Source organism: Kogia breviceps, chromosome 2 (genome assembly GCF_026419965.1).
Source record: "Kogia breviceps isolate mKogBre1 chromosome 2, mKogBre1 haplotype 1, whole genome shotgun sequence".
Classification (NCBI taxonomy): Eukaryota; Metazoa; Chordata; class Mammalia; order Artiodactyla; family Physeteridae; genus Kogia; species Kogia breviceps.
The window spans coordinates 198,746,295-198,771,765 of NC_081311.1; the positions used below are offsets into that span (position 1 = coordinate 198,746,295).

A 25,471-nucleotide genomic window follows, 5' to 3' on the forward strand; every position below is an offset into this window, starting at 1 on the left:
AGGGAAATGCAAATTAAGCCCATAATGAAATACTAACTGCTCACATATTACAATGGCTAAAATAAAAAACACTGACAATACCAAGTGCAGACAGGGTGACAAACTATGCTGGTTTCCCAGGACTTTTTTTCCCAGGACTTTCACTGAAAGTCCCCTCTCCCAGGAAACCCCTAGGTCCTGGCAAAGCAGGATGGTCGGTCACTCAGGGTGAGGACGCAAGCTGGGACATAGGCCGTCCATGCTGAGAAGGCAGAATGGTGCAGCCACTGACAACAGCTTGGCAGCTTCTTAGAAAGTCAACCTGGGGCTTCCCTGGTGGCGCAGTGGTTAAGAATCCACCTGCCAGTGCAGGGGACACGGGTTCGTGCCCCGGTCCGGGAAGATCCCACGTGCCGCGGAGCGGCTGGGCCCGTGAGCCGTGGCCGCTGAGCCTGCGCGTCCGGAGCCTGTGCTCTGCAACGGGAGAGGCCACAACAGTGAGAGGCCCGCGTACCACAAAAAAAATTTTAACAAAAAGAAAAGAAGTGCCTCCTGAACTTGAATGGAGAGAACTGAGCGGTGTTTTCGGGAAGCTCTTGCCTTGTCCCTGTCACCTGAGTCCCAGACTCTGCCAACACCTGGCCAGGCCTTCGGGCTGTGACGGCCTGTCAGGCCGGTATCTGGGGGCTCGGTGTCTTGACCGTCTCCATCTGGGGCACCGAGGAGAATGCCCTGGGGTCTGGAGCTCCTGCACGTCCCGAGCAGAGGCGGTGCTTCTGGGATTGGGGATGTCCTCACCGTGCCCCAGCCTGGGCGTCTCCCCCAGGCCTTCTGGAGAGGCGCCTTACCTGTGTCTTGTGCCCCTTAAAGCCCCACGTTGATAGGCAGATGCAGGAGGTAGGCATAGCCACCCTCGGGGCATTTGCACACTCACTGGGCCTGGCACAGGTGTTTCTGAGCGATCCTAGCACACTGTTGAGTTTAGGACAGACCACCGAGAGGCATCCTCACCTGTGATGGCTTTTGGCACCTGGAGCAACAGACCACAGGGCTATAGGGGGCTTCCTTGGGCCGGGGGTGCAGGGGGCATATGATAAATCATCGAGACCAGGACGTTTTTAAGAGTAAAAGTGGCTCTCCTGAAACCGTGCTGAGACACCTGGCATCACTAGGAGTGTCCTGGTGGCACGGTGGGGTGGGGGGCGCCGTCACCCTATTCTTGGGGAGTTTTCCGCACCTTCTCGCCAGGCTGCCGCTTCCTGGCCGATATTTCTGTCTCGGTTGGAGCCTATCAGTAAATCCCACAGCCGCGTGCAGCCACGGCCCCGTGCCCGCCCGGCCGGGAGCCAGCCAAGGGATCTTCCTGCGGCAGGAGCGTGGTTTCACCGTCGCCGCGGGGCTCAGGTGTGGGACCCACAGGTAGCACGGGAAGCCACACCGTGAAGCGTCTTGAGAATCTCAGCGCCGAAGGCACCGTTCACGGTGGGAAACCACAAGCCACATCACAACCCTGAGGGCCTGGGCCCGGCCACCGGAGGCTCTGATTTTTAGGGACTGGGGGGGTGGGGGGGGGGCTCGGGGATCTGCATTAGGTAAAAGGTCACGGGGCTTCTGGGGCCCAGCCAGGGTCCAGAGCTGGGAGCCAGTGCCACCCAGAAGCGGCCAGTTTCAGAACTGTCACCACCGAGGACCAGGAGGTGGCACTGGGGGGCAACCAAAAGTCGGATTCCAGCCGCTGCTCCGGACCCGGTGAGGCGGGTCTCAGGTGGGGTGACGGCCCAGGGGCTGCATTCTCCCTGCTGGCACCTGTGAATACAGCACAGCAAGAAAGGGCACAAAATCGGGAAAGTTGTACCTTTAAAAAGAAGTAGTCATACGTAAAAAAGAAGAAGTGATTCAAGTTCATGTTTCGAAAGCTGGTCCAGGCAGGGCCTAACGCAGGGGTGTAGCTGGTGAGGGCCACCGGGGTCTTTGCTGAGAGCTCTTCTTCGGTTATAGGTTTACCTGACCGAGAGCAGAGCTCACCTGACGTCAGCAGTAAGTCCTCTGTGCTCACAAGGATGCCGGGGTGCCCCTGGCCCCTGAGGAAGGTGGATGATCCGTGGGGCTTCCAGACTAAAACCCCAGAATGCACCTCATCACTCTTTTGTAGTGGCCTGAGGGAACAGAACACCGGCCAGGCCAGCGTGACTGGGGGAAAAGAGGGAAGAAAGGCTGTGCTGGGGGTTGGGGGCCGGGCCCGGGGGCTCAGGTGAAGAAGGCGTCCTGGGGGGCAGAGAGGGAGGGGAGGGAGGCCCGCGGCTGAGAAGCAAGTGAAATGAGACTGAAAGTGAAGAGGTTAGTTTGGGAAAAGGTGACTTAGCTCCAGGCCTGCTTCGCCCACACACTGCGGTGTCTTCAGACTGCTTAGGAAGCGGCCAGTGAAGGTGACCCTTGGTGAAATTTACTCAGAGGATTCGTTTTCTGCTGTGATTCAGACCAGCTCCAACTGATGCTCAGATAGGTCTTTGGGAGGCCAGCAGAGGGCCTCGTCTGGTTGCGTCCCAGCAGATGGAGGGGGTGGGTGGATGGATGGACGGATGGTCGGTCTCCTGCTGGAGTCATGCGAGCGTCTGTTGCAGGTGGGCCTGAGCCAGGCCCCGGGGGGAGAAGTGGAGCCAGCGAGCACACAGATGAGGACAGAGAACAGGACACGGTGGCCCAGGCCCAGCCCGTTGAAAGCAAAGTAAGTCTTCCCCCAGCCCCGCCCTCCCTGATGCTGGAGGCTCGGGTTCTGATTCCCTGAAAATCTCAGGCTCCCGGTCACTCCGCGGGACAGGAGCGCCAGGCCCCGCAGCCCCTGAGACCACCGGGCACCAAGCAGCAGTGTGCGCTCGGCGCGGGCCTCACCATAGGAAACCCCAGAGCACGCTGCAGGGGAGCGGGGCCTGCAGAGAGGCCTGCCTGAACATCCGGCCAGCGTCCTCAGGGCACGTGGTCGCGAGGGCACTGGTGTCCCCCGGAAACGGCCTTTGCACCTTTCAGGGAAGCAAACCCCCTCCGGCTTTCCTCTGTGAACTTCCTTGCTTTTGTTTATAGCCAACCATGAGCCTTGGTTTTTTTGGGGGTGGTTTTTGCAGTACGCGGGCCTCTCACCGATGTGGCCTCTCCCGTCGTGGAGCACAGGCTCCGGACGCGCAGGCCCAGCGGCCACGGCTCACGGGCCCAGCCGGCTCCGCGGCACGTGGGATCCTCCCGGACCGGGACACGAACCCGCGTCCCCTGCATCGGCAGGCGGACTCTCAACCACTGCGCCACCAGGGAAGCCCGAGCCTTGTTTTTTATTGGTGTCTGCTTCTGCTTTCACTGATTCTTTAACTTATTTTTGGTGATAAAGACAAGCAAAGTAATCCCTGGGGTTTCTGGGCAGGTTGCCAGAAGGGGAGCAGGAGGGAGGTGAGCGGCGGGATGGGCGGTGACATTGGCTGGAGACCCTCGGAGAGTGACAGGGTCTCTGAGAACCATACCCGGCTGGTCTGCGTGGCTGGTCCCTGGGGACCGTAGGCATCTTTTTATGAGAATATTTTGTATGTCCCGTTTACTAAGCTCAGCGAATACTATCCAGTGTTGAATATTCCCTACACAGTACGTTTAAAGGACGGAAACCATTATGAGGGAAGGATCTGGAATAGACTCTGCTCTTGCATCTAAAGATGGTGGAGCTCTCTGGAGCTCCCCTCCCTCCTCTGCTTCCCCACGCTGGGCACCCCTCATTCGCTAAGGGGTGAGGGGTGAGAAGCACCCATCAGCCCCGAGAAGCCTGCCGGCCCCCCGGGGCAGCACTCCTGGGACTGTGTCCTCGGCACCTCTGAGCAGCCGTGTGCCCGTCGGGGGCTGAGCGGGTGATGCCTTCTGGTCTTCGAAGAGGCGCTGGCGATGCCGAGCCTGTGATGGATGGGGGGGCCACCTCAGAAGGTGGCTGCGCCCCTGGAGATGCCCCCCCGCTGCCCGAGGTGAGGGCACGTGGCCCTCACAGTCAGTCTCACCCCCCGTCTCCTCCTCTTTCCCGCGTCCCTTCCTGCTCAGAAAAAGCGCGTCCTCCCCGTGCGCGGCTTGGACTTCGAGGCAGACTCTGACGACTCCGCTCCGTCCTGCGGCCACCCCCCAAGCCTGTCCTTGGCCTCAGTGGCCGCGGACAACCTGCAGGTCAGTGGGCTCTCTTTTCTGCTGCCCCCAGCCATCCCGGGATAACCTGGGCGACAGGTTTTCAGGCCCCGGGTGTGGGGTCAGCGTTCTGGGGAACAGCCTGGTGGCCGTGGGGGCGTGGCAGGCAGGAGGACAGCTGGGGCGGGGGGCAGAGAAGCGTCTCCCCCTCCGGTCCCTGGAGAGACGGGGTCGGCTGCTCGGAGAAGCGGGGGGCGGGGCAAATGAGTCAGGGCCCTGGGGCGTTCGGGGCGGGTGCCTGTGCCCCAGTGAAGGCAGAACCCGGTCGACTCAGGAGCGAGGGCAGAGAAGCAGCACCGCCCTGGAGTGCCCGCTGCGTCTGATTAGTGGGGTCCTCTGCTTCATTGCCCCAACTCGGATAGTCTTGTAGGCGGACTAGGCCGCTGTTAAGAATTACCCCGGCATGCACGGCATGCACGGGGCCGCCCAGGAGGGCCGGCCAGGCAGTCTCTCGGTGCCTAAGCTGTGTGCCCTTGGCCTGGGGAGCTGCGTGAGGCTCCGTCCCCTCGCCTCACCTGGACAAGGGGTGATCCTCACAGGGTCCCTTTCCAAAGGGACTGGAGGCTGAGCCCCGCACACACAGGACCGTCACACGCAGCACAGGCAGCTGGGGCACGGGCCCCTGAGCGAGGACCCCCTCGGCTGGAGCCCTGACATCTCAGTGCCCGGGCTCGAATGGCGCCAGCCCAGAGCTGGGGCCGGGATCGGTCTTCTGGGACTGATCTACAGACGCCTGCGGGCGGGGGCGCAGCAGGGCAGGGAGCTGGGAGCCAGCACCCAAAAGGTCTCTGGGCCACGGGTGCTGCTCCAGCGGCAAGTCCGGAGCCCTTTGAAACAAAAGGGAATTGAGTCTCAAGGGGCAGAGAGGATGGGTGTCCAGTGTTCGGTCGGTCGGATGATGCCTGGACACCCTCAAGACCTGGACTGGAAAGACCCACGTTCCAAGGAGCCGCCCTTTCCTAGTAAAACCTGCCAACAGGCCCCGTGTGCTCAGGCCCTCACAGATGAGCCCTGCACAGAGGAGACCCCCTCCCAGGAGCCCGTGGTCCTGGACGAGGCTGATGCCAGGACCTCTGGGTGCCACCCCTGTCCAGAAGGGCAGACGGCCAGCCTCTCGCCTGCCGGACCAGACGCCCTCGCTGAGCTCTGCCTGCCGGGAGAGTCTTGCACGACGGCCCCGGGGACCCCTGCGACACCAGGTAGGTGCCCTTGGCCACCGTCTTCCGCGCGGGCTCTGCATGGAGGAGAGGGTCGCTGGCACCCTGCCCCCCCGCCCCGACCTGTGCCAGCCCCCTGACTGATTGACAGTGCGTAGCCCCTTCCTTCACTGGGATCGTCCAGCATGTGCAATGCTGGCACACGCCGTCAAGCCCCGCTCGCCCTGGGCTGGGCGCTTCCCTGGTAACACTCCAAAGTACCGGCACGGACGCCTGCCGTGGCCACACAGCTCATGGCCGCCTTTGACGGGGGGACATCGAGCGGGAGTAGGGCAGGGACGTGCAGGTGTCCCTGAAATGATAGGATCACGGGTCTCCCAGACCGGCCACCTGAACCACAGGGCGGGGCGGCTCCAAACCTGGGACGCCACCTCCCTCCCGGCTATGACTCGGGAGGTCCATAAGTGCTGAGACCCTAGTTTAAATCCTCAGTTTCATTTTGTTGTCAGACAGTCGGCTTCCTAATGAAATCCCGAATCCCTGTCTGTTCTTGCGCCCTGGGGTCCGGGGGTTCCGGTGCCCTAGGGATGAAGGAGCGGATGAGACCACAGAAGCAGCACGGGTTGCTCCCCACCGACGTGCTCCCACGTGGCTTCAGCTGCCGGGGAAATGTGGTTAAGATGCCGTCTGCCAGGAAGTGGGCCCGCTTTCCATTTTCCCTTTTCATTATATTATAGGGACTGTAATCTCATGATTCACACGCCCATTAGGATCCTGGAGGCGTCTGGGGGCAGTGGAAGGGGAGTTGTACTTCCCCATAAACAATGAATAAATGAATCTATATCGACCAAGTCATAGGATGAAGACTTGGACACACGCATCTCCTCCCAGGATCCCTAATCAACCCCAGCACGTGGATGGGGTGGCAGCGGGGAGAGGGAGAAGCTGAGACAGACAGTATCGAGCTGGGCAATGCGCCTGGGAGACAGGCAGCTCTGAGTTTCAAGCCCAGCTCTTTTGACCAACTCACCACCCCATTTCACTGATGCTAAGACACATTTGTCACCTCGTTTCCAGGTGGGAGCGTCTTACAGCGAGTGTGGTAGAAAAGAGTGTGTTGGAGGTAGATTGTCAGTGTTGTCTCTTAATAGTGCATCAGACAAGCTGCGAGGTCTGCGATTTAAAGGAGTGTGGTGTGTACTTGATCAAACCTCTGAACCGCCGTGCCTCGGTTTCCTCATTGTAAAATAGGGTTAGCGCCTAACTCAGAGCACTGTTGTGGGCTCTAAATGGGATGGTTGTATCTGTTATCCCTTGACACGTAACGACCTGTCACAAACTTAGCAGCTTAAAACAACACACGTTTATGAGCTCACGGGGACCAGGCATCCAACATGGCATCGCCAGGTCGTGAGCACACGTCTCCCAGGCTGAAACCACAGTGTCCACAGGGCTGGAGTCTCGCCTGGAGCTCAGGGCCTCACCCCCAGGCCGTTCAGGGTGCTGGCAGAGCCATGTGGCCGGCTGCACATCAAGCACAGAAACAGCTTGTGCAACTGATTCCTGGGACACCGGCTCCTGGGGGTCGCCCCACAGGAGGGTCAAGCCCTCCCCGTCCTGGCACGGCTGGATGTGGTGCCCTCCGGGCCAACCTGGAGCTCTGGGGGGACTTTCTGGTGAGAACATGGGGCTCTTCCACCAACAGAGCCCAGGAATAAGCATCTCAGGCCACACCATAGGTGACCCGTGCCCATGAGAGTCTGCGAATCACTAGCCTGGCAGGAAAAGCAGTCCCCAGTGACCAATGTGGAAAGACCTCCCAAAGTCACCTCCACTCGTGGAAACTTCCCGGGACGCATGTCCGCCACACCCGTGAGCCATGTGATGTAATTCTATTACAGTTGCTTTGCCCACCTGGCTTTCATACCTTGGAGCCCCCGGTGAGTGCTGGCCGGGGCGGGGGCTTCTCCTCCTGGAATTCCTTGTGTGGGACCATGGACTCTGCTCCATTCTTATTTTGGTTTAGGGATCTCAGCCCCATAATATCAATGGAATAGAATCACGTCTCCGTTTTCTTCGATTTCTCATTTCTCTTCCTTGGAGAAAATGCCCATTGGCTTTCAGCTTTTCACTCCAAATAATCCAAACCCACTCTTCCTCCAAAGGAACAAATGTCCTCGGGAATGAACAGCTCCCATCCCACTATCTGGCCGACGTGGACACCTCGGATGAAGAAAGCATCTGGGCTCAGAGGGTGTCCTCTCACCATCGCAGACGGAGGGGCCAGACCCTGTCTGAGAACCAGGTAAGGTGGCCGGAAAAAACGCATTCTAGTTGCTTCTTTGGGTGGAGCCTTTTTACCCTAACATCGATTCATTTCTGAGAAATTAAAAAGTACTTCAAAACTGTAAATTTGCACAAGCCTGCTCAACAGAGATGTGCAATGTCAGAAGCCCTGGGATGAGGGGTGTGGTCCAGCTCTGCAGCCACAGGCTACAGACTGCTGTCCAGGGCCTTGGGGGTAAGAAGTCGGGCTGCCAGTGGGCCGGGCCTTTGCTGAGCCCTCCGCTTCCGTCCGCACCCCCTTCCCCCTCTGATCTGCCCGGGGCTCACCCTTCCCGGGCTTGGACGGCCTTTCCTCAGTCTAAGCTGACCTAGAACCGGTTAGGGGTCCTTCCAGCCTTAGTCCCTTCACAGCTGTGCTCCAGAAATGATCTGCGAAGAGAACACCTGACTTGCAGAAGGTGCCTTTCTCTGCATGGCTTTCTGGTGAATCAGTGTCAGGTGTTATGTTATTTTTTTGTTTGGGGGGGGGGGTTCTAAAATTGATCTAAAATGTCAACAGGGCAAAAACATGGAGTTTTTAAACTCTGCGTCTCCCTCTGCAGAGTCAGTGCCCTCAGGCCCAGCTGGCTCTCTTTCCTGTACTATCTTCTGGAAGCCTCACCCGACCCGGGGCTGGACGTTCCTCCTGCTCCAACCTCCATCTCTGAGAGAAGCCACTGACCCTTTGCCCTGAGTACAGCAGGGCATGAAAGGCCCTAAGGAGGCCTGCAGTGAAGAGCCTTCTCTCTGCCATTCGACCCAGGGGGCTCACTCTTCTTTTATGGAACAGCAGGGGAGATGCTGATGCAAGGAAGTGTCCTTTGATTTAGACCAGGGAGTGACTGGCTTGGCCCCTGGGAAGGCTGGAGGATGATGGTGGAGGGCCAGTGCAGCCAGGGCAGAGACCTCCCCAGGGCAGAGACCTCCCCAGGACAGAGACCTCCCAAAGGCAGAGACCTCCCCAGGGCAGAGACCTTCCCTGGGTGTTCCCAGTGTCCCGGCCAGAAGACAACGGGATAAAGACTAGAATTAAATTGTCTATTTTCGGGCTTCCCTGGTGGCGCAGTGGTTGAGAATCCGCCTGCCGATGCAGGAGACATGGGTTCGTGCCCTGGTCTGGGAAGATCCCACATGCCACGGAGCAACTAAGCCCATGAGCCATGGCCGCTGGGCCTGCGCGTCCAGAGCCTGTGCTCCGCAACGGGAGAGGCCACAACAGTGAGAGGCCCGCGTACCGCAAAAAAAAAAAAAAAAATAGTGACGTTCAGTAAAACACATATCCCAGCATTTAGTCCTACTGACACCGGTCATGCTTTATGCCTCCTTGAAAATTATTCTCTGTTTCATGCTTCTATCTTGTCTCTGGAATTCTTTTTCTTCATTTCTTTGTCTTGACTTTATTTACTTCGACCGACTTCACGTGCGTCTTTATGAAAGCGGAATCAGGCAGTGTAAAGAGCGGCCTCCAGAGGGCAGTAGCGTCCCTGTGCGTCGGAGTAGGCGGAGTCTTCCAGGACTCACGGACATGCCGCGGGCATTCGAGCGTTCTCGGGAATAATGTTCTATTGGGGTCAGTCTGAATGGTCCCCCCCTGACCTGTTGCCTGTCTTCGCATCTGTACTCGTGGTCAGGACTTTCTGGATGAGGGATATTCAGCAAAGACTTTCTATAAGTAATCACTCATGCTGAGAGAGGCCAAAGATAACACAGCTTGTGGTACCAAGGACGGATGCTTCCGGGGGCTGAGATCAAGGAGATGCAGGAAACGGAGCCCTGGCACGCGCCCTGCCCCAAGTGTGGGTAGTGAGCCCCTGGTGCCCCAAGAGCTCAGGCTAAAGACACTGACTCGGTTTCCCCACGAAAGCCTCACCAGTGCCAAATTACAGTAGCTCATTTTCCTCCTCTGTGTGTACTGCATTCTTAAATTGTAAACCTGTGTTTTGCTGCAAACGAGTTGAAAACACCAGAAGTTCATTCCAGGTTGCCATCCGTGTGTCCAGATAGCATGTAGTTTACCTGGACGGAGCTCACACGGGACAGAGCGGCTCCCACTTTTGGTCGAAGGGAGGGGCGTGGGCAGCTTTGGGCTCCTGAGCACCTGAGAGACAGGTGTTCCCGGTACGGGGGTGGGGGGGGGGTTGTGCAGGGGGCCAACGGCTCTTGATCCCAGGTAGAAAACCAGGAGTGTCCAGGCTGTCCCGGCGGCATGCGGACATGTTCTTGCGCAGAGAAAGCCACCAGCCTGCAGCTCACCTCCCGTCCCGAGGGCTGTGGTCTCTCCATGGCTCTGTGCTGCCCCCAGCTCCTGCCCCTCCTCCGTCAGGACGAGAACTTTCCAAGTGCTCATCATGGGGTGGTTTTCTTTCTCTTTCGCTCTGGAGGTGATATTTCACTGTGCTGGTGCCGGACCCTGGTTGGGTCGGCTCTGATTCTCCTGCCACGGGTTCATGATCACCACACTCCCCGGGGACACACGACTTATCTGCTGACCACCCCCCCACACCAGGTATTGATCGCTACCTCTCAGATGCCGCGAGTGTGCCCACAGCTGGTCTCAATTACCAGCGGCCACTCGAGGCGAGGGCTGGGGCCACTGCCGCCGAAACCCTCGTGTTGAAGTTTCTCAGCTTGTGTTCTTCTCTGGGCAGATTTGCCCCCTCAAAGCCCTCGGTGCTGTGAAGATCAAACTAATTTCCTGCGGAACAATGCAAAAGCGTTTGACCAGCCTGCTGGAGCCATCTCCCTCTCTTAAAACACGGTGGACCGCAGGTGAGATAATGGCAGGCCAGATGCATCTGCTGGGCTTGGAAGAAAAACAGTAGAATTGATTTTCTCATTTCCGGCCTGGGAGTTAATAGACTCCGGTGACTCAAGAGCCGGTGACTCAAGGGATGAGCCAGTCGTACTTGGAGGTCATTACCTGGCAGGCCTCCTGGCCCTCAGCGACCCGGGGCTCTTGACTTTCAGTTTGAGCAGAGCCTGGCGTAATCAATTCACACCGTCCTGTGCGGCGCAGGTTCAGCAGTGACCGTGGCTGCGCCCCGGCAATGACGCTGAATGTGTCACCTGTCCTGCTTTATTCATCCCCCCAACGCCCCCCGCCCCCACTTCTGGTAACGCTCCCAGCTTTTGCTTGGCGTTCCAGGAACCTGGTTGTCAGAAAATGGGCCTCACGGTTACCTTCCCAGGGCACGTGACGAACGGTGGCCTGACCTTTCCTTCCACTGCTGGGAATTCGGTGCTCCCGAGGTGGTAGGTGCCAGCGTCCTGCTGGCCGGAGTGGCTCTGTCCTCCAGCCACGGAATCCCGCCCTCTGCTACAGACCTCTGAGGGGAAAGAGTACATGCCAGCCGGGGACCGCCTGCTGAGCCGCTGAGGCCCCTTTGTTAAGGGAGGTTGAGGCACCAACACAGGCTTTGCAAGGAAGACTCTCGATTGGGAGCTCACGCACGGGGCTCAGAGAGCTGAGCGGGTTTCCACCGTACAGCTGGAGGGGAGCGGGCGTCTGCCCCGTCCGGGCCCCTGCTGTCCACAGTGCTTGGAGCCTGGGCATCTGTGGGCCCAGCCAAAGGCGCAGGAGAACTCAGAGGGGCACAGGTGTGCAGCCTTTGGTGCAGATGTAACGAGAGAGGGGCTGGGAGGTCAGAGCAGCGGACACCCGGGACCTCGCTTGGTCCTGCAGTAGCCGGGGGTCCAGGCCGTCGGAGCGGGCAGGGGTCTCCTGCCCAGCCTGTGTGTGAGGGTGTACCCAGCGCACTGGGGCCACCTTCTGGGGAGGGAATGGGACAGAACCCTTGGTCTAATGCGAGTGCGTGTGCACGTGTGCGTCTGAGAGACAGACAGACGGCGGGTAGCTGTGGGCGTAGGGGTGGTGGTGCTCAGGCCCAGGCCCTGCCCCGAGTCTGCCTGAGCCTCGGCCCCGGTCCGGCACCCGGCGCCCTCCCTGCAGCGCCTGCGGGCTCTGGGGGTCAGCTCCGGCGGCAGCCGAGCTGGACACTGGGAGCGACGCGCGCCCAGGGCCACGGCCGCCTTCACCCACAGAGGTGCCCTCCTCTGACGCCCTCTGCGGGCCGGCAGGAAGCACAGTGAAGCGGCGCCCCCCCCCCCCCCCGCGCAGGTCTGGGGGAGGCCCTCTGCCCCGGGGCGCTTTCAGGACAGGCCCTTTCCTCTCCCCTGCGTCTGTGGCAGGTTTTCCCCCACGCAGACCCGGTGGCCCGCAGGACCCCAGGGCTCCCCCCCGGCCGCCCAGCCCCCGGGCTGCCTCCACTCCGTCCTGGAGGCCGACCCAGGTCCCCCTCTGGGCCTCCCTCTCCCCCGTCGGCATCACCAGGGCGACCCGTGCCCCTCTTTGCCAGGGACCGAAGGGTTCCCAGGACACAGGGCTTTCGGGATTCAAACTTAGATGCCTTGGTCGCCCCAGCTGTATCCTGTCGTGCTGGCCAGCTGCCTCACGTGTATACGTGTTTGTATGCGTACGTGTGTGTCGGACATGCATGCGTGTGTGTGTGTGTGTCTGTACGTGTGGGTTTTTATTTACCAAGTAGCAACAACACCCCTTTCTGACAGCAGTTCACAAATCTCCACCCCACGCCCTCATCAGCTCCTGCCTGGCGTGGCGTCAGGTTCCCTTTCTCAAGGGGACTCGGAAGTTTCTCAGCCTCACTGACTCCGAGAGAAAGATGTATTCCCATCAGACCCCACAGACTCTACCCTCCGAACATCACAGGGCTTCTCTTCACCCCTGTGGCCTCTGAGATCTGATTTTTGAGCGTCTTCGGGAAATTGGGCGCCTGTGGAAAAGCATCCCAGGAAACGTGCCGCTTCCCTGCCGGCTCGCTGCAGCCCTCGGCGCTCCGCGAGGCTGCTTGGTTCCATCCACAGAGAAAATCAGCTGATGGCCCGCACTGCCCTCTGCTTGCCAGGAGCACCGGGGCCGACGGGGCCGGAAGGCGGCCCGACGGCCTCGGGGGGCGGGGGGGGGGGGGGGGCGCGGAGTAACGCCGTGGCGCGAAGCCCCGCCCCCATCAGCAGCGTCAGCGGGTGACTCTCTCCCCTAAGGAAGGGACGGGGAGGGGGATCTCAGAGTCCCGGAAGGCGGTGCTGGGGGCACCCGCACCTCACACTCTGACGTCTGCTTTGTGGGCCGACGGAGAGGCAGCCAGTGAGTGAGTGAGCGACCGGCCTGCCTGCTCACGTCCCGACCCCCAGGGAGCCCCCTGCCTGGCAAACTGAGGACAGGCTGTGGAAACGGGAGGCCGGTTAGGAGGCTGGTGGGTTGTCCAGGCAGGACAAGGTGGTGGGTGAACCGGACAGGGCAGCAGAGGTGATGGGGGGTGCACCCTGGGTACCTGTGGAAGACAGAGCCAGCGGAGATGGATTCAGGACGAGAGAAAGAGAGGGGTCAGATGACACCAGGGTTTGGGGCCTGAGCAAAGCTCTACGGGATGGACCTGCCCTGAACATTATTTTCGGGGGGAGGGGCGGTGCGTTGGGTCTTCGTTGCTGCACACGGGCTTTCTCTAGTTGCAGCGAGCAGGGGCTCCTCTTCGTTGTGGTGCGAGGGCTTCTCGTCGCGGTGGCCTCTCTTGTTGTGGAGCACGGACTCTAGGCGCACGGGCTTCAGAAGCTGTGGCGCACAGGCTCAGTAGTTGTGGCTCGCGGGCTCTAGAGCGCAGGCTCAGTAGTTGTGACGCACGGGCTTAGTAGCTCCACGGTATGTGGGCTCTTCCCGGACCAGGGATCAAACCCATGTCCCCTGCATTGGCAGGTGGATTCTTAACCACTGCGCCACCAGGGAAGTCCCTGCCCTTAACTTTCAAATCTCATTACCCACTCTCAAGCTATTTTGGCTATAAAGGGCAGTTGGGATAATTTGGCCATTTTTCTGGTTTTTTCACATGACTCTGGTCACTTCTTAAAACTGCCACACTAAATCCCTTCACATAAAGCTCGTGTCCACAGGCAGACGAAACAAACAGCTGCTCAGTGAACCGCTGGCCAGAGTGCAGGAACGGGTATAGCAGCCCGTTCTGCAGCCCTTACTGCAGTCCAGGCCCTGGTCTGATGCTTACTGAGTGAGGCCGGACAAAGGAGGGGCTCTGAGCATCCTTCCTCCACCTGTAGAATTAGGGTAAGAGCTGGAATCAGTGAGGGACTCCCACCCCCTTGTAGAGACTTAGAAAATTATGACCAAAAAATACAACCCTGAAAAATAGTTTCAAGAAACAGAGGCCTGGCTAAACTCTGGAGAAGAGATTTCCAGTAATGAGCACTGTTTAGCTCTGAGTTTCTCACCAGCCAAGGCAGGTAAATAGCTATTCTGGGTTGTATGAATCTCATCCAAGTTCACCCAGGGTGACAAACTTCCCTAGTTCTAGATTCAAGAAGGGGTGAGTGGTAAAAAGGGTGCTGCTCACTGTGTCATAGAAAACATCACTGAGGTTCACACAACTTTGCAGTTTTCCAAGAGTCACAAATAACACTGTAGACACTTCTCAGTCGGCTCCGGACCAGTGTCTAGGAGTATGATTCCTTTGCAAAGCCGACAGGAGGCTCGTGGGAGAGACCGTGGACACAGAGCCTGGTACACGGAGACATACCATAGACAGTGGACATGGATGCCGTTGCGTTTATGCATGTTCAGGACCCACCCCCGAGCCCCCTGGTGATGCTGAGACCACACGGCCGTCGTGTACTTCAGTCTTATCACGGGGGGACCGAGAAAAACCCAGAGAACAGACTTGTCAGCACCCCGTAGCCTCAACTGGCAGGTGCAGACAGTCCGGGTTGAGGTCTTGGTTTGGTGCCATAAGGATGCGTAAAGCCTAGGAAATGGCTCGGGGACCCAGTTTGGGAACAGAGAGAAGTTCAAACATGGTGCGTCTCAGATGGCCTGGGTGCGGTTAGGATCTCCAGGAACACCCCACCCTTCAGAGCCTGGTTCTGGAGGACAGGAAGCACGGGCCCCTTGGCCCAGCTCGAGCGGGGAGTACGTGAGACCACAGCTCCAGCCAAGGCCCCGGGGGTGCTGGGGGCGGGTGCTTTCTGGAGCCCTGCTTCTGTGCTCAGTGCTTCCAGGTGACGGACCGACTGAGATCAGCCACTCGCCCATTTCAGCGTCCGGTTGGCAGCAGGCCCACAGGCGCCGACATGGAAGAGGCGGCCCTAAAGAGAAGACTGGAGGACTTGATCAGCCGCGCCAGTGACCAGCGGGCCTCATCCGAGGAGGAGGGCAGAGATGAAGGGGCGGAGCAGGGCAGGAGCGTGACCCCCGTCGAGGACCGCCCCCGGGCCGCCCAGGAGGTGAGGCTGCCTGAGCCACCCCGGCAGAACGCGCTCGGAGGCGGGGCCGGGGATCAACAGTTCGTGCCCAAGCCAGCGGCCGGGCCCCAGCCGCGCACGGCACCCCACCGCGGGCTGCCCGGCTGGCCAGACGGCTCCTGGCGTAGCGAAAGGCGCACCTTCAGGATGGGACGTGGGTTGGGGAGAGCCCTGCGATCTCCCCCGCTGGTGCTCAAGGGCGCCGCCGCCCTCTCCTAGGTGTGCGCGGCTGCAGGCCAAACGCCCGGCCGGGAGAAGGGGCCCCGGGGCCCCCAGGACCCCGTGCAGCCCAGCAGGACCACAGACGAGGAGCTGTCGCAGCTGGAGGAGAGAGTGGCCGCCACGGCCTCTGCGGTGCAGCGGACAGAGAGCGAGGTAGCCCCAGCGGCCCCGCGAGCAGGTGGCTCCCCCAGATAGATAGTGGGGGCCCTGGAGGCCTGGCAAGGGTGGTCAGCCCCCTGAAAGGCTCACACACAGGAGCCCACGTTGTCGGCTCCAGGACAGGCTCTTGGGGCTTTCCGTGGGAACGACCCTCCATGCCGCCCCCTGAGCCCCACCCCTGCCCTTTTACCTTTTAGGTTATGTTGGCAAGAGACAGGCGGCGTTTTCAGCCACGGAAGGAAGATGCTGACACTTACCCCTCCCTGCCCCATGAGGAAGGCTTCTCCAGAAGCAGGCTTAGATTTTAAGACAGCCCCGGGGCTCAGGACCAGACTCTGTAAACTTGGGTCCCGGGCTTGAGTTAGGGTAGGCGGTGTGTCAGTGGTGTGCAAAGGTCAAAGGACAGAGCCAGGGTCTCCCAGAGACAGTCAAGGTGATTGGGCTCTGCTCTGCCCTCCCCCTGGGGAGCCCAGAGGAGAGGAGGTCTGCCCGTCCGAGTGCGGGGGACCCGGCACCCACTGTCCATTAATTCCAGCTTCTGTTCTTTCAGCAAGTGCCCTTCCGTCCCCGAGGAAGAAGGGGCGCCATCCCCAGGCCGTGCACCATAGGGGGCGCAAGTGAGCCTGAGAACTTTGCGATCATTTATTCCTTCTTGTGGAGCAAACAATTCTCAGTCGGGATCCCAAGTAGGGCAGGCATTGTGCAGACACAAAAGATGCAGCTGTGAGCACCTCAGACCCAGCCCCTGCGTTCGTGGAGCTTATGTTTTTAGGGGGAGGAGACAGCGAACGAGTCAACGAGACTGAGGAGAGGGTGGCCCCAGGGAGCCCTCGGATGGGGCTGCCTCGAAGGGTGGTCAGGAAGCGGTAGCGCAAGAAGGCAACCCGGGCGAAGGCCCCAAGGCGGTGTCGAACTTGGCGTGTTCAGGGGTCACCAGTGGAGCCCTGCGCTGAAGCCCAGGGAGTGAGAAGGGAGTGCCTGAGAGGAGGGTAGATTCCAGAGAGCCCCGAGGACCATGAGAAGGGTTTGGGGCCGTGGGAGGGATCTGGACGGACCCGAAGGGGGCCCGGTTCCTGTTCCCAGAAGCTTCTGCCTTCAGCTCTCCCCTGGTCACTACCCCTCCCTCCATCCCTCATGGATGAGCCCCCAGAAAAATGTGTGGCGCCCCTCCCCCGCCTGGGGGGTGACCCTCCCGACAGCCGTGGAAGACGGATGAGAATGGGGTGCCCAGGAAGTGGCCCTGGGCGGGTCACCATTCTTAGGGGAAGCATGATGAAATCGGTGAACCGGGGGCAGCAGCTCCTCCTGTCCTGTGATGTTGAGAAAGGACATCCAAGTGACATCTGTCTGTCTGTCTGTCTGTGATTTCCCCCAGGTTTCAGATATCGAGTCCAGGATTGCAGCCTTGCAGGCTGCAGGGCTGACTGTGAGGACCTCAGCAAAGCCCCGGAGGAAATCCAACCTCCCGGTGAGTGGAGGGGCCTCAGGGCCCCGGGGGTCGTGCCTGGAGCCCTGGCCAGGAGCACAGGGCAGCCGGGGGCCTGGCAGCGAGAGCCCCCAGGGCAGCTGCCTCCCTCCTCCTTAACCTGCCAGCCTCGCCTTCCTGATACCAGTGACCTGGGCTGTGCTGGGATTCCTTTTCATTTGCCAGCGTCGTTTCTAACGGAAAAGAGTGCTATATGGGGGAACCCCCAGTTCCTGCATGAGAATTGGAAACGCAGCCACGTGGTACACACACACACACACACACACACACACACACACACACACACACACACACACACTTTAAAGTCCAAAGGAAGCAAGCTAAACAACACCTCGTGTCGGCGGGCTTAATAAAAGCGCTGTTTCAAGGTGGGTGCGACAGGGTAGCAGGATGGGGACCTGCCCTCGACAGAGACCTGAGACCAACCTCCTTCTCCCCGATTCAAGTCGGAAATCTCCAGACAAATCACAGAATGAGGAAATCTGGCAGAAGTGTGATAAATTCTCTTAGGGGAGTCCCAGATGCGGCTGCCGGGATGTCCGATCAAACCTGAATTTCAGACTCACAACAAGTCATCTTCTAGTATTAGTGCACCCCGTGCAATATTTGGGACATACTTACACTAGAAAAATTTCATCATTGTTTATCTGAAGTTCAAAGCCAACTGGGCGTTCTGTACTTGAATTTGCTAAACCCAGCAGCCCCGGGCGCACAGCCCTGGAGCGGCGTGTGCTCTGCGGGTACCGACGTGCCGCCCCGGCCTTCCCGACCGAGTACTAAAGAGAACACCATCCCTGTGTCCCGCTCGCCCGCCCTGTGGCAGGAGCTCAAACGAGCACAGGCTCCTTCCTGGTTCTCCAGGTATTTCTTCCCCGGCCTGTTGGGAAGTTTGGCCAGAGTCCTACGGATCCGAACGCAGACCCTGCGGATGAGGTCAAGGTACGTGTTACTCCGTCCAAGCTCCGGGGGCTGGAAGCGGGTAAACGGCCCGACTCTTCCAGAAGCGTGACAAGTCCGGGGGTGGTGGAGCTGAAACACTGGGACTTTAAGAACCTGGCGAGTCTCACAGGCTGGTCTCCCCGTAGGGTGTTTTTGTCGGGGAAAATCCAGGAAAGCCCAGCAGGGGAGTGGGAGGGTGGCACAGAGGGGAAGGGGGCGGGCCGACGCCAGGCAGGGTAACTGGCTGAGAGGAACACGGAGCCCTGGAGACAGTGCACATCACGGGGGCCAGGTGCCGGGCATGTGCCGCCCCCCACGCCCCCCTGTCCTGGGTGACGAACATTCACAGGCACAGCGGGCCCCAGGGTCTGGGGACGGGGCCCCCCCGGGAGCCGCGGGTCCTGGCCGTGGGAGCGGAGCACGGGAGCCGGTGTGCACGCAACGGCACGAGGACGGATGGGGGGGGGGTACGGGTAGGACGGCCCACAGCCTGCCGCTCGGGAAGACGGGGACACCGTTAAGGGCTGCAGGGCCGGGGGAGGGGCGGCCTGGGAGGAGCAGGAGGTCCTGGGGTTCGGGGGTGTGACTGGGCTGCAGGTGGCGGTGCCGGCCCCAGGAGCCCACAGAGCGGGGCGTCTGCTCCAGGTCCTGCCTGCTGCCCGACGTACGCCCCTCGCGAGCTGTAACGAGCATCTGGTCTTTTGTGCTTCTCGTGGCAGCAGCAGTGGGTAGCTCTTCATAGTTAAAGACGGTGTTTTCTTTCCATCCTTCCATTGGATGTCCAAAAACCCTGGTAAGCAGGTGTGGATATCGCCCCTGTTGCACCAATGAGGAGCCTGAGGGTCGGGGAGGTAGACGTACTGGATTGAGGCCACACAGACGGTCTCAGGCAGGCCTCCCAGCCCCACCCCGACCCTCTTCTCGGGGCTGTGGTCTTTCCTGACCTGTCCCGGGAAGCCCAGCCTGAAGGCGTCTGCAGCCAGCCTCCTGGCGCACGCAGCCCGCAAAACCAGCCAGGCTGGATCCCAGGGGGCCACGCACTGGCAGGACTTCCAGGGAGTCCGGCCCTTTTGCTCTCGCTTCCCCGCTGAAGAGGCAGAACAGCGAATGCATTAGCCCAGAGTAGAGAGGTGAGCGACAAGAAGCGGGGAGGGAAAGAAAGGTGGGGGGCCCAGCCGCCACGGGGCGCTGAGAATGTATGAGGTACAGTTAATCTTCCAATATCCTGTAAAGGGGCTGCTGGCCCATTTTCCGGATGAGGAGACAGTTCGGAGAGAATATGTAAATCGGCCTTGTCACGTGGTAAAGGGTAGCGATAGGATTTGAACCTGTCTGTGGGGCTGAAATTTGTGCTTTTTTTCACTGTACCCACCCAAAGTTGCAGTTCTCCGGAAGCTAAGCAGCTCTTTTATATTCCAGCATTTGTTGCTTAGTTTATTGATAGCGTGCATTTTAATATTGTTAAAAGTTCAAATATTGCCCAGCGACAGAAGAGAGTTGCCCTGATTAATCCGAATCCGCAGGAATGATGAGAGATCCAAACCTAGCTCCCGGTGTTCTAACAATTACAACGAGGTACTGACGCCCAGAGACGGCTTCTTTCTTCCAGGCGGTGGCTGCACCCTATCTTGTGAGGAGAAGGCTCAGTAATTACCCCAGAAGTCAAGGTAAGAGTCACTTGCTCCCCTCGTCCCCCAGGCCTGGGAGGCGAGCTCAGGGGCGTGAAAGTGGCCAGTCGGGGCCCCGTATTTCTACGTAACCCGAGGGACCCGGCGTGCCATGCCACTGATGCCCGAAGGACACTCCAGTGCCCTCTGGTCACCCTCGGGGCCCGTGGCAGTGACGTGGTGTCTGGATACCTGGAATTTGCTGCCTGAAGCGCGTAAGGGTGTTGATGGTGGTGGCAGCGGTGGTTTCCTTGTCCTGCGATGTAAATCGTCCTAATAGTGGTGCACAGCTCCCCGCCTTCTAGAGCACAGGACGTAACTAGCCGGCCTTGATGTCTCGGTGGTGACGAGGACATGAGCTTCGTCCTGGACAGCGCGTTTGTTTTTATGCTCCTTTTAAAATTCCTCAGGAAGCAAAGACGCTTGTTTGGGGTAAGTTTGTGATTAATAAGCAACCCCCCTGCTGTTTTCCTCCCAGACAAAGATGATGACTCCTTCGATCGGAAATCCGTGTCCCGCGGATCCCTGACACAGAGAAACCCCAGTGGCAGGAGGGGAACCGCCAACCCCAGCTTTGCGGTAAGTTTGCTCTTTTCACTGAGGTGGCCTTAAAATTCTGTCAGATTGACACGTTGATACTAAGTTCTCAAAGTAAAGAATTGGGGTACACTAACAAAAATAGTAACATCAGCGGAAGATCTAAAGGAAAATCGAAAACATTTCTTAAAGGCACACAGTGTACCAGAGATGGGATCGCCCGGCCCTGGGGGGCTCTGGGCTTGGGGACGGGGACAGCGCATGAGGCAGTGAGGACCCCCCGCACAGCCCCACCTGCCCACCCGGCGCTGTGAAGGTCATTCAGCTGAACCACCTGTGCAGGTGCCGGGGTCAAGGCTGTCCGCCGACTTCCGTGGGAGAGGGCTCTCTGCAGAAAGAGCTGATGTTCCCTGGGCTCTGGGAGGAACCTCAAGCTGGCTCATGGCCTCGACGCCTACAGAAGTGCACCTTGCAGACCCTTCTCGGGCACCACGGTCCCTGGTGTTTCCAGCCGCACGAGAGCCTGGTGAAAGCACCGCTTTTCCGATGGGCGTGTCAGCTGCGCGGAGGGCCCACGGCACTTCACAGGCACAGCGCCGCGACGGCGAGAGACGGCTGGCCTCTGGGGACCCCAGAGTCACGCCCACGTCCCAGGGGTGGGCATGAGGTCTCAGTGGCCACCATCAGGCTCCAAACACCCCCATCCCCACAGCGGTCCACACTCACAGGTCCCCCGCGGGCTGCGACCACCCGGCAGTCATTCTCACTTCCTACTGGTGATGCGTCAGAGCCGACGACTTCGCTGTCCAGGAAGACGGAGGCGCGGCCGCTCTTTGCTTTCCACAGACTCCATTTTTAAACGGGGTCTCAAAGTGTCCCACAGTACTCATTGCTGGTGACTGTGCGCGAGCCTTGTGTCGGCAGACAGGGACATGGGGCACACGTGTCCGATAGGGCCAGCGTTCGGCCGCCCCAGATGACAGGAAAGGACAGACGGCAGAGGCTCCCTGCCAGGCCCCTCCTGAGCCCGGAAGAGGCCGCCGGGACCGTGGCCAGAGCGTGTCCGTCCCCCAGGGGCTGATGGCGGCGATGAGAAATCGCCAGCAGGGGCTTGAAAGTCTACATGCTTTCAAATTAGAATGCACCTTCTGTGTTTCAGAGTTTTAGGTCGTCACATGCTTTCCGTCTTTACAGCCCATTTGATGAGGGCCGGTGTCGTTGACGCATAGCTGGGGAAACAGGCAGAGAGAGATTGAGTAAAAACAACCCGGCAGGGGGTTGACTGATGCCTTCTGACCAGCGAGCCCATGTGTGCAGCTGTGTGCTCTCCCGTGTGTGTGTGTCTGTGTGCGTGCCCGTGTGTGCTTTTACGTACACACAGTCCTATAACTCAGTGCGTGTCTACCTGTGTGCACACCCATGTGTTTCTGTGTTCCTCTGTGCCCGCCCGGGGATTTCTGTGCCTGCACCGGCGTGAGCGTGCGTGTGCTCTCGCCCGTGTATCCGTGTGCGTACCCACCCGCGCACGCTGACGTGTCCGTGTGCATTCACAGAAGCCCGTGATGACCCACCAGCCCTTGAAGGAGAGGTTCGTCTGAACAGGAAGAGTGGGGCCGGTCCTTCTTTCCCTCCACCTCGGCCCTCGTGTCCCTGCACCCGCCCCGCGTTTCCCAGTGCACGCAGTCCGGGGGAGGGACGAGGAGGAACCCCATCCGTGAGCTGACGGCGGTGCTCAGACCGTCAGCTCTTCACCCACGTTCCTTGATGACCTCCGAGGCCGCCCCTGCCCACCTGCTCTGATCCGTGAGAAACCTCTAAGCTGATAGGTCTTTCCTTTAGGGCTCTTGTTCAGTGACCTTTTACCCCTTTCACTGCTGGCTTTCCTATGCTGCTTTCACGACCAGAATGGAAAAGGGGTGCCTCAGTGACAGCACCAGCCATCTGTACACTCCTGACTGTGACGGCCGGAGCCAGGGCGGGTGTGTGGGTGCTGCTGGACGTCAGGACAAGTCGCGGAGCTCACGGCCATCTGAATAAGAGGGAGGGACAGACGCCCGCATCGCCTCACACAAACACACCTCGTCTGCAGGTTCCCAGCCTGTCAAGCACAGGACGCCGTGGTCGAGGACAGAACGTGCAAAGCGGGAGCAAGTGAGCGTTTGCTCAAGGCCCGGGAGCCGGCGCAGACCGACTGCTGGACGGGCGGGGCCGAGCTGGCACGGCCACTCACCGCGCTGGAGTCCAGGAGGCCACTTGCCGGCGGCCCACAGAGGGGGTCCGAGTCCTGCCCCAGCTCGGACAGTCTGGCAGTCGGAGACACATCTGGGTGTCTATGTGGCTCATCCAGCTTGAAGGGGAGCCCCTGGGAGCCCCTCCACAGCTGCCTTGAGCAGAGTAATCGTGTCTCCCCTCTCTGAGCACGGCTGTGTGCTTCGGAGGGACCGGTTTATTGAATCCTCAGAACAGCGCATTTTGCGGAGGAGGGAACGGGGCCCGGAGCGCAAGGCAGCCTCCCCTGTGATCCTCTGATACTTTGCAAAGTGACTCTGGGTCAGCTGTAACTTTGCTCTCTCAAGCGGCGTGGTGTTTGTGTTCAGTGGTGGCTGAAAGACGAGGTGAACAAATGATGCCCAAGAGCCTTTGATACGAAGAGACTGTGGACACAGCCCCACGCGTGGTTTACAGATTCTGCATCATGAGCTCCATTCGCGTTTCCACTGAGCCTGTAGCACCACAGTCCCCGCGGAGACCGTGTCATCGACGGGCTGGCCCGCGGCAGCTCCAGCGCGCTTTTCAGAATCAGCATCTGAGTTGATCTGAATGACCAGGCTGCGGGCTGTGCTGGGATTTGCAGAAAAGATGGCTCTGAAACTCCTTCTCATAACGAAAGCGGCTTGAAATAGCTCCTAATTCAAAGCTGAAAATGATTAAAAGATTCCAGTAAGCAAAAGAGCATCAATCCTTGTTTCCGTACACCCCTCCTTTATTCACAGCGTAAACTAAAGTCAGTGTGAGTGCCTAGCGCCAAGGAAGAAGCCGTCCTGGCTGGCCTGCAGCACCGCCCGAGGTGAGATGTAACAGGCGTGTGAGGCCCTGTGCCCCGGAACCTTAGTGGCCGCTTGGCTCCGTTGCTAACTTGAGTTCAGAGAGCGTCCCACCTGGAAACCCAGAAGGGATCGTCCCCAGGCGGTGCCGAGCAGCGTGGAAGGACCAGACGATGTTTGTCTCCTTTATCTTCACCCCAATCTCCCTCCACCCTGGCTGCTGCCAGCACCGCCCCAAACCTTCCATCCCAAGCGGCTCTCGGCCTCCCTGAGGGCCCTTCTCAAAGCCTAGGACTGTGTGTTCTCTTACTCAATAGCTTCCGCAGATTTTATTTGGTGAAAGGAGCCAGCAGCTCACGTTAACTCACCATCTTAGCAAAAACCGAGGACTCTGTGTCTTGGAATCGGGCACCGCCCACAGCCTGACCTCGATGGGCCCTGCGGCTTCTTGACCAGATTACTACAGCCTGGGCTGCTTAAAACGGCAGAAATGTGCTCTCTCACAGAGGCCAGAAGTCCAAAATCAAGGTGTGTGCAGGGCTGCACTCCTTCCAGAAGCTCTAGGAGAAACTGTCCTTTGCCTCTTCCGGGTTCTGGGGGCTCCAGTGGTCTGAGGCTTGTGGCCGCATGCCTCCAATCTCCACCTTCACCTCCACACGTTCTTCTGTCTTCTCTGCGTCGTCTCCTTCCTCTGCCTTTCTCTCACAAGGACACTTGTCACCGGATTTAGGGCCCGGCTGGATTCTCCAGGACAATCCCCTCCTCTCGAGAGCTTTACCCCAGGTACCTGAGCAAAGCGCCCTGCTCCACATGAGGTCACGTTCTCAGGTTGCGGGAGCTGGGGTGGCCATGTAAGTTTGGGGAGCCACCATTCAACCCACCGGTGTCACATTAGGAAATCTTTTGTGTACAGAAACCGGTCAACGGAACCCCCTTCCAGAGCCCCAAAAAGAGAGTATGGGGCACACACGATGGGGCCGCTGTCCCTCGGGGCTCGGCCTCCGCAGAGACCGCGGGACTCTGCCCGCAGCCCGGCCACGCTCACACCTCACCCCTGAGAGCTGGGGGGCCCGGACACCCGCCCTCCGCCGCTCCGTCCCGGTGGCGTTGCCTGCCTCACCTTGTCCCCCAGCCCTGGTGGAAATTTCCCTCGAGTTCTTTCCTTCCCTCCGCCAGTAGCAGGAGTGGCGCCAGTTTAGGGAAGGAGGTCTGTGCCCAGGCAGTGAGTGGCCGTGGCCCGGGGCCCAGCAACCGGACGCAGTGGAAATGCTCCAGGATGAAGAGCCAGGCCCGTGACCTCAGCGAGCAGTAATGCGAGCCCAAGGTCAAGGCAGTCCCGCACCTGTGGCGTCCGCAGCGGCCCGGGCACCACCCCAGCAAGGGATGCACCGCCACCGGACTGCAGGTTCCCAGCGGGGACACTGGTGGCAGCAGCCACAGCCGTGCGCCCCTCCCACCTGGCCTTCGGGAACAGGGCTGAACTTCTGAGGCTGAGGGAGCCCCGGAGCTCTTGTTTCCTTCTGGGATGTGGGGGGAGGGATCCTGATGACAAGGACTGGTGAGCGCATAAAAGAGTACTCGGAAAAACTAGAGACGTGACATATTCGGACCCCGAGCCACTCAAGGGGTCACGATCTCTAATCCGCACGACAGCCCTGCAAGGTGGGTGCCATCAGCTTGTCTTCTGAATGAAAAAACAGAAATTCCACGGAGGTCGTAAGACTTGCCCAAGCTAGTAGCGCGAAGGCAGGTTCAGACTCAGGACTACGGGAGCACCAAAGGGGGCGCTTTTTCTGCCGTGTGACGGTGTCCAGTCAGTCGCAGGTTTCCCCCCACCCCCCGTGCCTTCCCCAGGACATCGTCACGTGACTGGCGTGCTCTCCCTCCGTCCTCGGGGACCCTCCTCACGACAGCCTCACCGCCCCCAGCCCCGGCAGGCTCTTGAGAGGACACTTCCTCACCACCCCAGCTCTTCGTCCCCGATGCAGGCTCTCATGGGGTTGGTGGTTGTGTCTTTTTGGCCCCTGTGTAAAAGCTACAGGGTTTGGGGTGAGAGCAGACCAGGGGTGGTGTTAGTTCATGGATGCTATTTAAAAAATAAATGAACAACTAAGATAATATAAAAAGTAGAATTTAAATGACATGTAACGTATGTAAACATTCATATGCAAAGGACCAAGGATTGAAAGGTGCAGGGGAAAGGTCAGGTGGAAGGTTCTGGGCGCCCCTGGGACCCCTGCCGGTGCCAGCTTCTCTGGGGACCGAGGGGTCTCTGGCCAGGGCCCACGTGGTTGGGCACAGCCGTCCTGCTGTGCAGCACAGATGGATGCGGACCTGAGGATAGGCGGTGGGCCTGGCTCCACCCCTGTCCTGCCAAGAGGTGGCAGACGTGAGGACGAGGACGGTGACACAGTGATGGCACATGGACAGTCT

At 59.5% G+C, this 25,471-nt stretch overlaps 1 protein-coding gene across 4 annotated transcripts in view; it reads left to right on the forward strand.

The window, feature by feature from the left end:
* The window catches only part of MLPH (melanophilin), a 45,160-nt gene extending 20,030 nt beyond the window's left edge, over positions 1-25,130 (forward strand). Inside the window, exons 5-15 of one of the 4 annotated variants that reach the window (XM_067027220.1) lie at positions 2,601-2,704; positions 4,045-4,164; positions 5,162-5,381; positions 7,505-7,644; positions 14,781-14,966; positions 15,204-15,359; positions 16,741-16,833; positions 17,713-17,790; positions 19,400-19,457; positions 19,936-20,036; positions 20,337-21,151. In XM_067027220.1, coding sequence (XP_066883321.1) covers positions 2,601-2,704; positions 4,045-4,164; positions 5,162-5,381; positions 7,505-7,644; positions 14,781-14,966; positions 15,204-15,359; positions 16,741-16,833; positions 17,713-17,790; positions 19,400-19,457; positions 19,936-20,036; positions 20,337-20,660 — 1,580 coding nt within the window. In that variant the 3' untranslated portion in view covers positions 20,661-21,151. Of the gene's footprint in view, positions 1-2,600; positions 2,705-4,044; positions 4,165-5,161; positions 5,382-7,504; positions 7,645-14,780; positions 14,967-15,203; positions 15,360-16,740; positions 16,834-17,712; positions 17,791-19,399; positions 19,458-19,935; positions 20,037-20,336; positions 21,280-21,547 lie in introns of those variants that run through there. The other 3 variants (XM_067027222.1, XM_067027224.1, XM_067027223.1) reach the window with 3 other exon arrangements.
* Positions 25,131-25,471: the final 341 nt, after the last annotated feature.